We start from the raw sequence: 11,598 nt of genomic DNA on the forward strand, positions 1-11,598 counted from the left end.
AGTGTACCTAATAATAATACTTGAAATCCCTTTTTTCATCAATAAAATTAAACCTGTTATGCAACAAATATCACATACACAGCAAAAGTAAAGATGAATTATTTAAAAACGTCATACTATCCTCGTGACCAAGAGGTTGGCAGCGTTACATTTCGAATTTGTGGGGCCTCAGGCTAATCATTTTTGGGGGACCCCACCTACTTGATTACCTAAAAAGTCCTGCGCCATTCTTTCAGGTTTGGTTTGCGTCTTAATCTTTAAAAATGTATGTGTCTTGCTTTGTTCAAAACATGAAAAAATAAAATATGCGTGATATAATTACCTGGCATTTGGCAACACAGAGTTAATGTCAGGGTAATTTGAAATCAAGTCTGGTCACCCATATCTGTCAAAATCCAGCTATACTCGACTGACGAAATCGGAGCAAAACTAGTTTGGTGTCTCAAAATGTGTGAACAACTTTGTAGATTGTGTTTATCTGAAGATAATTTATCATTTCTATTCACAAATACGGAAGAAAATGACAATTTCAGTCATGTTTTGTTGCTAACTACAGGATTGAAAGTAAGTCGGGTTATCAATCAAAATCTGTTGAGTCCTCTTGTCAACAAGTGATTGTCAATGGCAATTAAGTATACCCACCTACCTATATTGAATCAGAATATGTTTTTAACTTAAAGGCTCTTGTTAACAAGTTTGCATTATATTCTCACGCCCAATTTAACTTATTTGTATTGCAAATAAAGTAAATATTGACTTACTTATTTATTTGCAACATGGCGGTCTGACCTTACGACGGCGAAGCTCGTTAATCTTTCATCTACGTTAATCAAGTCAATGTAAATTACCTATATTATCTAACTGCATAGTTGTTTTCGCGTCCCGGGAACTTCACGTATGCGAATTAACACGTACCTATCCGTAACTTATCCGAATTATGTTACTGTGGGAGTGCCTGGCTTCCTAACAGTGAAAGATTTTTATACCTACCGACTGCCATTGAATAATGTTCTTTTCGCCGGGTGGGATGGTACACGTTTACATGCGCTTTTAACTTTTACTTAAGGTACAAGTTGGCAGCCGACCGCAGGCGACAACTGCAGACGACATGTCGTCGCTTCATTCAACTACGAAGGGAATTTCATAGAAATACATAGAAACCAGTAGTGTCGTTGCGACACGTCATCTGCAGTTGTCGCCTGCGGTCGGCTGCGAACTTGTACCTTTACCTGCAGTAAAAGAGGTAGTAGTTAGTCATATTTCCAAATTATATCAACATGTTTTAAACTTCATAGATCGAATCTAACGACGGTCTCCCTCAAAATATATGCAGCAAATGCAAGGACGACGTCCACACAGCTTTAAATCTACGCAACAGAAGTTTACAAAGCGAAACTAAATTAAAACAAAAGTACAACAGCAATCAAAGTAATTACAACGAAAATATAGTCGAAAATAGTGAAATAATTTCAATCATTTTGGAAAATCATGACAACAGCAATGAAAATTGTGAAGATTACGATAATATTGACGGATTTCCGGAATTAAAAGTCGAAATCGAATGTGACAGAATAGAAGATCAAAATGGTGGAGAAACAAAATGGCTGCCAGAGGGAACTGTCAAAAAGTTAACTAAAAAGGAGAAAAGGCAACAGTATTTGGACTTGGTTGATGGTGAATTGGACCCGGAAGGGCCGGTTAGATGTAAAATTTGTAAGAAGACTGTCAGCAATTGGAAATGCTTTATCAGTCACGCGAAATTACATTTGGGATTCAATTTTGTTTGTGAAGTAAGTTATTATTAATATAATTTGGGCACGGAAGTACCCTCGCCTTGCGTAGTCGAGCGTGCAGTAGGTATAGGTACATGTAGAAGTTCGCGTCAAATATAACTTCGTTTCTGAAGTTAGCTATTTAATGCTTCAAGCATGCGTAGTGTTTTGTTGAAAACATTTTGTCTGCTGGAAATTCACTAGTTCTTACTTTAGCTATGTAAAGCTTCTCGATAGGGAATAATGGGGAAAGAGTTAAATACCTAACTTCAGAATTGTAAAGTTATTTTGCGCTCGCTTATCGCATCATGCAAAAATACTGGGTTACCTACCTTCCTCATCTATTAAATCGGATCGGACCTTGTGAAGCTCATGCGCTCTCTTTCTATTATAATAATGAGCTTTAACACAGCTGTAGAATAAGCTACTTACTGATTATCGTCAAAAAACTTAACTTCAACATGAATTTTTCAGTTTTGCGGAAAAAGTTTTATTTCAACGACGCAGCTGAAGCGCCACTGTAGATCCTACCACGGCATGAGTCGAGAACTCTCATGTCCACACTGTGACTATCTAGCTTTAGATAATGCTCAACTCAAGGTGAGAGAGATTCAAACACTGTTGGGGAGTTAAGCTGTCCATGAGTAGGCTATATTACCCAATTCCTAGGTTTCACTCGCGTCCTGTGAGAATTACTTTCCACGACAAAATATAAACTGTCACCCGATTACCTACCAACAAAGAAAAAAAATCGTAGTCTTTAGAGTACAAAGTAAAAAGAATCTATTTATAATATTGGTACGTAATACAATTTTTGCGTCATATCCGAGCGAAAACATCAGCGCTCAGCTTAAATGCTCCGCTCTCGAAAGCTCGAAATCACAGCCCCGGATCTTCAATTTTTTTTAGGCGGGGCAAAAACTGAAATGCCGCCCCGCCTACCTACCTACTAATGTTTATTTTCACCAACGAAAGTCATTTTTTTGGTAGGTAAATGACTTAAAAAAATGTGTCCAAATAATTGTAGGCTCAAACTGTTGGCCAGGTTTAAGTTATAAAAGTCGAGACAGAATAATACAATTATTGTAAAAATTTGTGCGAGCGAAAGAAGCGCGCAAATTTTTTAATTTTGGGACAAAAAGTTAATAAATTTTAAAAAGCGCTGTAAAGTAACAAGCAGTCGGAAGCGCAAACTTTTTTGTTTTTGAGGACTCCATAAAAAATATTTTTTGCTACATTTGACTTATAAAATGTAATATAGCGTGGATTTGAGTCATGAAGTTATGAAAGTAACATATGTATAATATTGCGCGAGCGAAGCGAGCGCGAAATTTTTGAACCTACGACACAATATTAAGTGACTAAGTACATTGTAAAGCCACGAACTTTTTTAAATTATTTGTTTGAAGACTCACAAATTAAACTGGGAATTATGTACAAATAACACGAAACCGTAATAAGAGCGAGTGCCATTTGTGTTCGTAATTCGGTGCGTCAATAAAAATAATAAACAATCAGAAAAATAGTACATACTTTGTCATTTAGCCGCGAGCGTAGCGAGCGAGAATTTTTTCACTTATTTGGAGGATGTTAAAAGTGAAAAATAATCAAAATGATCGATCAATCAAACAAAGCGAAGGCGACTTTTTTGTCTGTATCATATGATACAATGTGGAAATTCCTTATCAAACAGGGGCGTCCCGCGGCGCCCCTGAGACCGAGGCGCCCGGGTTATTCGCACACCTTGCACCATAGCTTAAGACGGCCCTGAAGACTCACAAATGAAACTGGGAATTATGTACAAATAAAAAGAAACCGTGATTAGAGCGAGTGCCATTTGTGTTCGTTGATTCGGTGCGTCAATAAAAATGATAAACCATCAGAAAAACAATACATACGTTACGTACGGTACGTTTGGAGGATGTTAAAAGTGAAAAATATTCAAAATGATCAATTAAACAAAGCGAAGGCGACTTTTTTAGAAACTTTGCTTGTCAGTATCATGATACAATGGAACTTCCTTATCAAACGGGTGTAATTTTTTCGAAATTTCCTGGTGGTGGGGCGCCCCTGAGACATACACACACCCTGCACCATAGGTTAAGACGGCCCTGTAGGTAACAATTATGGTATTCTGTGATGTAGGATTTAAAATCAGGCAGCCGCCTGATTTTGCCGCCCCCTGAATTTGCCGCCCGGGGCATGGGCCCCGGCTTGCCCCCCCCTAGATCCGGGGCTGCGAAATCACCGCGCTGACTCGCGCATCGTTGCCTCAGGACTAGGGCTGCCATCCGTCCGGGTTTCCCCGGATTTGTCCTCGTTTGGAGGTCGTCCGGGGACCGTCCGGGCGGGGTTTCAAGAAGTGTCCGGGGAAAACCCGGACACTTTTCATGTAAGGAGGCACCTCATTGAATTTAAGTATATGTTAGTAGTAAATGGATTACAAATTAGGTATTATTTTGTTTAAAAAAAATCGTACTCGTTCGGGGAAAAAATGCGATTAACGCCAAATGTCCGGGTTTTTTTAATTTTTGTCCGGGTTTGGCGAAATTTGAGATGGCAGCCCTACTCAGGACAAACAAACAAAGGTCCGAGGCAACTTTGACATAGTAAGACGCTGTTTCGATCTAAAATTATCGTGTAATCTTTTTAGCTCCACGAGCGTCGTATGCACACATTTGAGCGTCCGTTCAGCTGCGACGAGTGCGGCGCGGCGTACCACAGCAGGCGATGTCTTGTGCAGCACATCGAGAGCCATCGCACCGAAGCTACAGTGCAGGTTATCACTACATAGTATAAAACAAAGTCGCTTTTTCTGTCCCTATGTCCCTTTGTACGCTTAAATTTTTAAAACTACGCAACCGATTTTCATTCGGTTTTTTTAACAGATAGAGTGATTGAAGAGGAAGGTTTAATGTATAATAACATTCATGAAATAGTGGGGAAATACTGTTATCCCGTGCGAAGCCGGGACGGGTCACTACTTAGATTATAATAGTTGGGGATACAATAATATGACTAGTTTGACTAGTTTTGATATAAATAGTTTGACTTCTAGTGTGTTAGCAGGCTCGAGGCCAGCAAGAAGAGCATGGGGCCGCTATATCCTTATAAGAAGTATACATTCTATGGCCTTAAGAGCAAAACAGCGAAATAAGAACGGTTCATTAGGTACTCTCAAAGTCAGACTTTTAAAGTTTAAATTCGGGGCCCGTAGCAATTGCTTCGTTTGCTTTGTCGTTAACCAATAATCAAAAGTGAAAAAAAAAGTTATTTGACGAAAAACTACCAATATCATGGCTTGGCTAGGTTTTACAGGAAACTAGACTCTTTTAAAGAAAGCTCGCGTCAGCGAGTGTTGATTTCAGCTAGCTTGCATGATAGTTATTACTAGCTTCCGCCCGCAGCTTTGGCCGCGTAGAGTTCGGTTATATCGCATTTCCAAGAGAATTCTTCAAAAGTCTCCGTACAAAATTTTATTAAAATCAGTTCAGTGGTTTAGACGTGAAAGCGTAACAGACAGACAGACAGAGTTACTTTCGCATTTATAATATTAGTAGGGATTTATGTCTAAAATACTTATATTTCTAATTTTCAGTGTGAACAATGTCCGCTAACATTCAAGTCGTCCCGTCAACTGTCTCGACATCGCTACAGAACACACAAGTATCAGAGACCAGACGCCAAATTTATTAATACTTTTGAACATACCTAGTATAGGTAAGATCGGCGTTGAATGTACCAGAATTTTATAAAGCTCAAATACTTACCATTACCTTTGTGCCGACATTGTCAATGAATTGTGCGTGAAATAATGGTCGTCTGCCATCGATTCGCCAAGAAAAAAGCGTCACTTTCGTGACATGAGAATTCGCCGGAATTTGCGAGAATCCTACAGAATTCGGCGGAATGTGCGAGAATTAGAATTAGTGAGACTGTGGCTTGTGAAGCCGTACCAACAATTGCTGAGTCGGTCGACTCCCTGTTTGCGACTTCCTGCAGAAGTCTGTTATAAAAAGTCGAGTTATGTCTCCGCGACAAAGTAGTGAAAGCCACATCTGATAGTCTGTGGGCAGCTTTATAATTATTGTGCTTTAAAGCTAAGTGGCTTTAAAAATAAAAAATCAAATAACAAACTTCATCTTTCATTTATTATTTCATTTAAAAATTACAATATCTAAAGGAATCCTTTGACTAACTCAAAATATACATTTTGTGGTTGCTTCTTATTGCTGCATTGAGTGTCTTCTTGTTTGGTTTACGCCTTCTGGATAAGAAACAGAAGAAACAGATATTAATAAGGAGAAAATTTTACAGCACCCGAATAAAAGTAGCATATTATGTCCCCTTCTGACTTTTGAGCAAGGCTTTAAATAATTTCAGTAGTTTTTGTGTAAAAACGTGACAAACAAAATAAATATTAGTAAGGATTACAAAGAAGTAAAGTTTGGGAGTTTGTCGCGATGTAGGGGGGCAATGATTCTGATCTACTGATTTTGATAATTCTTTTAACTGTAAAAGGCTATGTTAAATGTGTCGAAGACCATATTTATTTCTAAATACAAAGGTATTAGAAAAATAATGTTCAGCTAGCCTACATTTTATAAGAAAACTAACTAGTCGCTGGATAGTTTGAAAATACAATTGGATTCGATAGATGGCGCTAATGCCAAACAAGATATACTAGACAACTACCTCTAGGTACTAAGGGCAATAGTTACCTATCACTGCTTGGCTCTCCGAGAAGGCTCGGTGGCAGTGGGGGGAGGGGGAGGACCCTTCTTCTCCAACTCCTCGAGGTAGCTCGTCAGGATCTGCTGTCTCTCCTCAGGTATGTGGTCTAGTGCTGTGTACCTGTGACAACGGAAATACATATATGTAAGACTACTTATTTATATTCAAAATAGAAAATGAAAATATAATTGAATGCGAAAAAGAAGCCCGGAAGCCACCCCAACATAGTTGGGCAAAGGCTCGAGAGATGATGTACGCGAAAAGGAAAATACACAACAAGATATTAACTTTTGCTGGGGAGTTGGTTTCGCCACTTCTTCAGTGAAGTGGTGAAGCGTTATGGGGGCTGTCTATTGTAAATTTTTGACGTTCAAAAAGTGCTGTTTCAGAGCCAAGTTTTATTTTGAGGAATATTTTTACCGCGAATAATAAGATCACGCCTTAAATCTGATGTTACTTTATACAAAACATATTAAAAAACCCTTTCATATTTGACGTCCAACTTCATATCAGAAGATATGTGTGTGTGTGTGTGTATGTGGATGTGTGTATGTATGTCTGTGTGTAATGTGTGTACTAGGGCATGCAATACCGGTTAACCGGTTTCGTTTTTACCGGTAAATCGCCCATTTTTGCGAGTTTAAAATTACCGGTAAAAATAATATGAAACCGGTAATTTACCGGTTTTTACGTTTTTTTTTTGATAAAATATAGCAATTGTTCATTTAACGTCAAATCTTTGTTATGTAGCCTGAATATAATGTTGCATACATTACGTATTGTAAGAGTGTTAAAGTTGCTGTTTTTTAGGAAAGTAAACTTGTGTGTCGTTAACTATCTCTAGGTTAGATATAAATCTTCTTTCTCATCTTAATTTATAAAATCTAAACAAATTGTATTCATCCGGTTATTCTGTTTTTCCTGATAGCTGTCAGCTCATACTAGGTACAAATGTAGCTAATGCTTATTTTACCTACTGTATGACCTTACTGAGCAAGGGCTTTTACTTCACCACCATGCGGACAGCTCTGAGGACACGGCGGAGCACACAGTCCAGGTATGCACTGCCTGGGAAGGGTACCGCCGTGTTGTCGTCGAGGCAATAGGCAGCGGCGACCTTTCGCGTCCTTCCCTGGTTCAAGCCATGGTCCGGAGCTAGAGGGAATGGGAAGCCGTCGCCTCCTTCTGCGAAGCAGTCATGCTCGAGAAGGAGACGGCGGAGCGACTGCGAGTAGCACCTCTCATCCCGGCCGCTGTAGTGGACCAGGAAGACACCACGGGCGCCAAGGGTCGAGAGACGACTCCCGGCCACCGTAGGCGTCGGTCTGTGGGCGGTGAGTTCGGGTGGCTCATCGTTCCACCGTCTGCATAGACAACAGACCCGTGTCAGCGGCGCGCGTTGTTCCACGGGCTCCTCAGGGAGATGTCAGCAAACCTAGTGGGGCCCAGCAGGGCAAAGGTCTGCCGGGGCCGCGGGATTGTTCGAAAGAGTTACCGCGACCCTGGTCCATAAAACGTCTACTAAAAAACCATGGGTTTTAGACAGAAAGAGTCTGTCATTTGATGATTTACCATAAAAAAGGGCCTTCACTTCAATGAAAAATATATTTTTTTACGGTAATTCTTAGCGTTTATCTCGTCTTGTGACGGGGTCCGCTTTCCGTATCTTCTTTCTTCCACTTCGCTCTATCCTCCTGAATAGACATCTTCCTCTTCGAGTTCGCAGATTTTCATGACATTCATTACGACACTCAACCACCACAAATCAAAAAAATCAAATCAAATCAAAACGTTTATTCGCGTTCGTGACGCACACACAAAAACGAATACATATAAAAGCTCACAAAAATAAAACAAAACAGGAATGAAAACGAAAAAAAAAAGAGAATGGGAAAAGGAAAATATGCGTCACGATCACGCGAAATGGCCCTCGCTCAGCATATGCAGCGACCCTATGCGAGACAGAGTTGCGGCGCTGGTTCACGGTTTCGGCCTGCCTTTGCGCCTTTGACCGGGTATATTGAGATTGAGTATTACATACACACTGCCGATGTCCTCAGGTGTCACTCCATTTTACATGTCTGTACCATCGCAGCCGTTTCTCTTGCATTTTGTAGGCGACATCGCGTACGGATGGTACTGACATGTTTTTTTTTGTTACAGCCCACGTCACAAAAAACGTTTACCACCTTATACCTTTGCATATTTATTTAGTTTTTGCTTTAAGACTACCCAATCTTATTGTTATAATAACACATTTTTAAAAAATTACAAAAATTACCGTTTTACCGGTTTACCGGTAAAAATATTTTTATTACCGAATTTTTACCGGTAATTTTTGTTTTACCGAAATTGCATGCCCTAGTGTGTACTCACCTGGCGTCGTGTTTCAGAGCGTCTAACACATGTTGCAGAGCGCTGGGGTTGTCCTTAATGGCGGCGAGGCTCTTGTGCGTGATGGAGCGCGTCTCAAGCAGCAGCTGACGCATCGCTGTCTTGGCTGCTGATTGCTTGTCGCGCTGGTAGTCGCGGAATTCACGTTCCATCTGAGAGAGTAAAGGAATGTTTAGATGAAGAGTATTTTCAGCCGTTTAAAAACGCTTTTTATAAACAATTTTGACACAATTTTTAGGTAAAAATGGCGCCGAAAGCGTTAATGCTTTGCCGTCATTTAGGCGGATGAAAGTAGTATTTGTCTTAACTGACTTAGTAAAATATGATATAGGTAAATTTTTGGAGTTCTCAAGTACTTTTTGGGGCGCTAGACTTACTTGTAGGGCGCTAGTGTTACCTGCGGGGCGCTAGTGTTACCTGCGAGGCGCTAGTGTTACCTGCGAGGCGCTAGTGTTACCTGCGAGGCGCTTGTGTTACCTGCGAGGCGCTAGTGTTACCTGCGAGGCGCTAGTGTTACCTGCGAGGCGCTAGTGTTACGTGCTCGGCGCTAGTGTTACCTGCGAGGCGCTAGTGTAGACGGGGGCGCCGGGCTCGTCGCCCAGCATGGCCTTCACGTCCCGCCAGTGCGCGGTGCAGCTGGTGCCCTTCTCGTTGAGTAGCGCCCGCAGCTTGTCGCGACGTTTGCTCGCTAGAGCACTTGTGTGTTGCATGAATAGACGCTCCTACGACAATAGATGGTTCAAAATAAAATAATTTATCTGTCAACATCGTGCCATCAAAAAAAGTCTTCCCCATTTGACAGTACCACATCTGACCTTTGCCAAAATCTAACATTTAGAGCAAAATACCCAACAAATATCTTAAAAAAATTAAAAAACATAACACGATTTCTTCTTAAGCCACACTGCAAGGTTTGACACCCAAAAATCTCGCTTTTTGTTCTTTATTGTTCTCTTTAAGAATCCTTAAGCCGCGTACGCACGTACGAACAAATTTGTTGCGTTACATGATATGCAACAACTTGGTTCGGACGTGCGTACCACTATCGAACATCGAACACTCTGTTCGTCAAACATGTTCGCGGCGATCCTTGTAGTGTGTTCTGTATGGACGGTGTTCGAAGAGCTTTAATAAATGTTACGCAACAAAACTGCGAACATCAAAAAATTCTCCGCTACTTCACTATCGACTACTTACAACGGCGCCGTCATGGCTACTAAGATAGAGTTCACGACTGTTGTTCGCGAACTCGACTCGAACTATGTTTGCGTTCGTGTTCGAATATGCCGTCCATACGTACGAACCAAATGTTCGGGTCTGGTGTTTGTGTTCGCTATGTTCGTGTTCGTACGTGCGTACGCGCCTTTATTTGCAGAGCCACGGTACTGCAGCCGTTTAGTTAGCTTACATTAAGTACAGCATATCTTTTAAGACTTTCCCTCTATAACAATGAATGTAGCAACATCACTACATATTATGAAACCAAGTCGCTTTTTATGTCCCTGTATCCCTATTAGTACGCTTAAATCTTCAAACCTTCGCAACAGATTTTCATGCGATTTTTTTAAATAGAGTGATTAAAGAGGAAGGTTTGCATGTACAATAAAATACATTAAATAGTGGTCAAAGTCAAATCCTTTGTTTAATTTAGGCCTTTACAAGCACTTATGAACGTCAAAAATATAACTAAGTTTGATTCTAGTGGGGAAATACTGTTATACCGTACGAAGTCGGGGTGGTATTATAAAAAAAACGTAAATAAGTGCACAAACCTTATCATCCTTAGTGAGGAGTTCAGCGAGGCTGTACCTGTGGTCCTTCTTGAGTTGTTTCTTCGCGTCCCGCCACGACAGGTCGGGGTTGCGAACCAAGTCTGCTAGTAACGCGTTGAAATGCTGCAAACATGTGGTATATGTCAGTGCTGGATTGATCATGTACCAAGAGTTATGGGCCCCGCAGCTATAAGGGCCTTTTAAAGGTTCTAAAAATCTATGTTACTGAACTGATATTTCCATTTTGCTGTTTGGCTTCTGCAGGGAATGTAAGAAATAGGAAATTGGGTGATATTGGCTACCGACTTGAATGCAAATACATTTGTGACATCAAAAGTTGTAGGCTGGCGTTATAAGGCCGCTAGGTTTAAAGAGTTCATCACACGACCGATTTAAACTGTCTATTACTTATTTTATGTAAATAGATTCAGAAATAAGTCTACAACCTAGTTGTGAAGAAAATAAACTATTCTATTTACTATTCTGTTTAATTTGCCTAAACCGTACACTAGCCGTTTTCCCGCGGTTTCACCCGCGTCCGGGATAAAATATAACCTATGTTCACTCAAGAATGCTGTAGCTTCCCAACAGTGAAATATTTTATCAAAACGGTCCTGTTCTTTAAGGCACAAACAAAAATATGTTTCATCTTTATTATATAGGTATAGAAGCCCTCACTCACCTGCACAGCCTCATCCCTCTTATGATACTCCCGTTCCTTATCCCTATCCCTGAGACTGGTGGCCAGCGCCCTCTGCACCTCTCGCTCCCTCTCCTTGATGGAGGCCTGGGCCCGCGCCTCCTTCTCCCGGGCCGCTGTCTCCGCGTCCGACGCCGTCTCCAACTCCTCGGCGTCAGGCTCTTCCGTTTCCTCTGGTGGTGGCTCCTGGGTTTTGAGGATTGGGAGGTTTTTAGACTAAGTGGAT

General features: G+C 40.9%; 2 protein-coding genes across 4 annotated transcripts in view; one reads left to right on the top strand and one right to left on the bottom strand.

The window, feature by feature from the left end:
- The first annotated feature begins 400 nt into the window (after positions 1-400).
- On the top strand, positions 401-5,908 carry LOC124644139 (zinc finger protein 420-like). The gene is made up of 5 exons (XM_047183374.1): positions 401-564; positions 1,296-1,790; positions 2,247-2,372; positions 4,426-4,551; positions 5,371-5,908. Exons 1-5 carry the CDS (start codon positions 448-450, stop codon positions 5,485-5,487), a joined length of 981 nt encoding a protein of 326 aa, XP_047039330.1. The 5' UTR covers positions 401-447; the 3' UTR covers positions 5,488-5,908.
- Positions 5,902-11,598, bottom strand: part of LOC124644138 (transcription elongation regulator 1) — a 42,467-nt gene continuing 36,770 nt past the window's right edge. For all 3 annotated transcript variants that reach the window (XM_047183371.1, XM_047183373.1, XM_047183369.1), the window contains 6 exons: positions 11,355-11,558; positions 10,673-10,795; positions 9,458-9,622; positions 8,883-9,052; positions 6,494-6,626; positions 5,902-6,039 (listed from right to left, as the gene is read on the bottom strand). In XM_047183371.1, the coding sequence (XP_047039327.1) occupies positions 6,497-6,626; positions 8,883-9,052; positions 9,458-9,622; positions 10,673-10,795; positions 11,355-11,558 (792 nt within the window). In that variant the 3' untranslated portion in view covers positions 5,902-6,039; positions 6,494-6,496. The remainder of the gene's footprint in view (positions 6,040-6,493; positions 6,627-8,882; positions 9,053-9,457; positions 9,623-10,672; positions 10,796-11,354; positions 11,559-11,598) is intronic.

The sequence above is a fragment of the Helicoverpa zea genome, chromosome 29 (genome assembly GCF_022581195.2).
Source record: "Helicoverpa zea isolate HzStark_Cry1AcR chromosome 29, ilHelZeax1.1, whole genome shotgun sequence".
Lineage (NCBI taxonomy): Eukaryota > Metazoa > Arthropoda > Insecta > Lepidoptera > Noctuidae > Helicoverpa > Helicoverpa zea.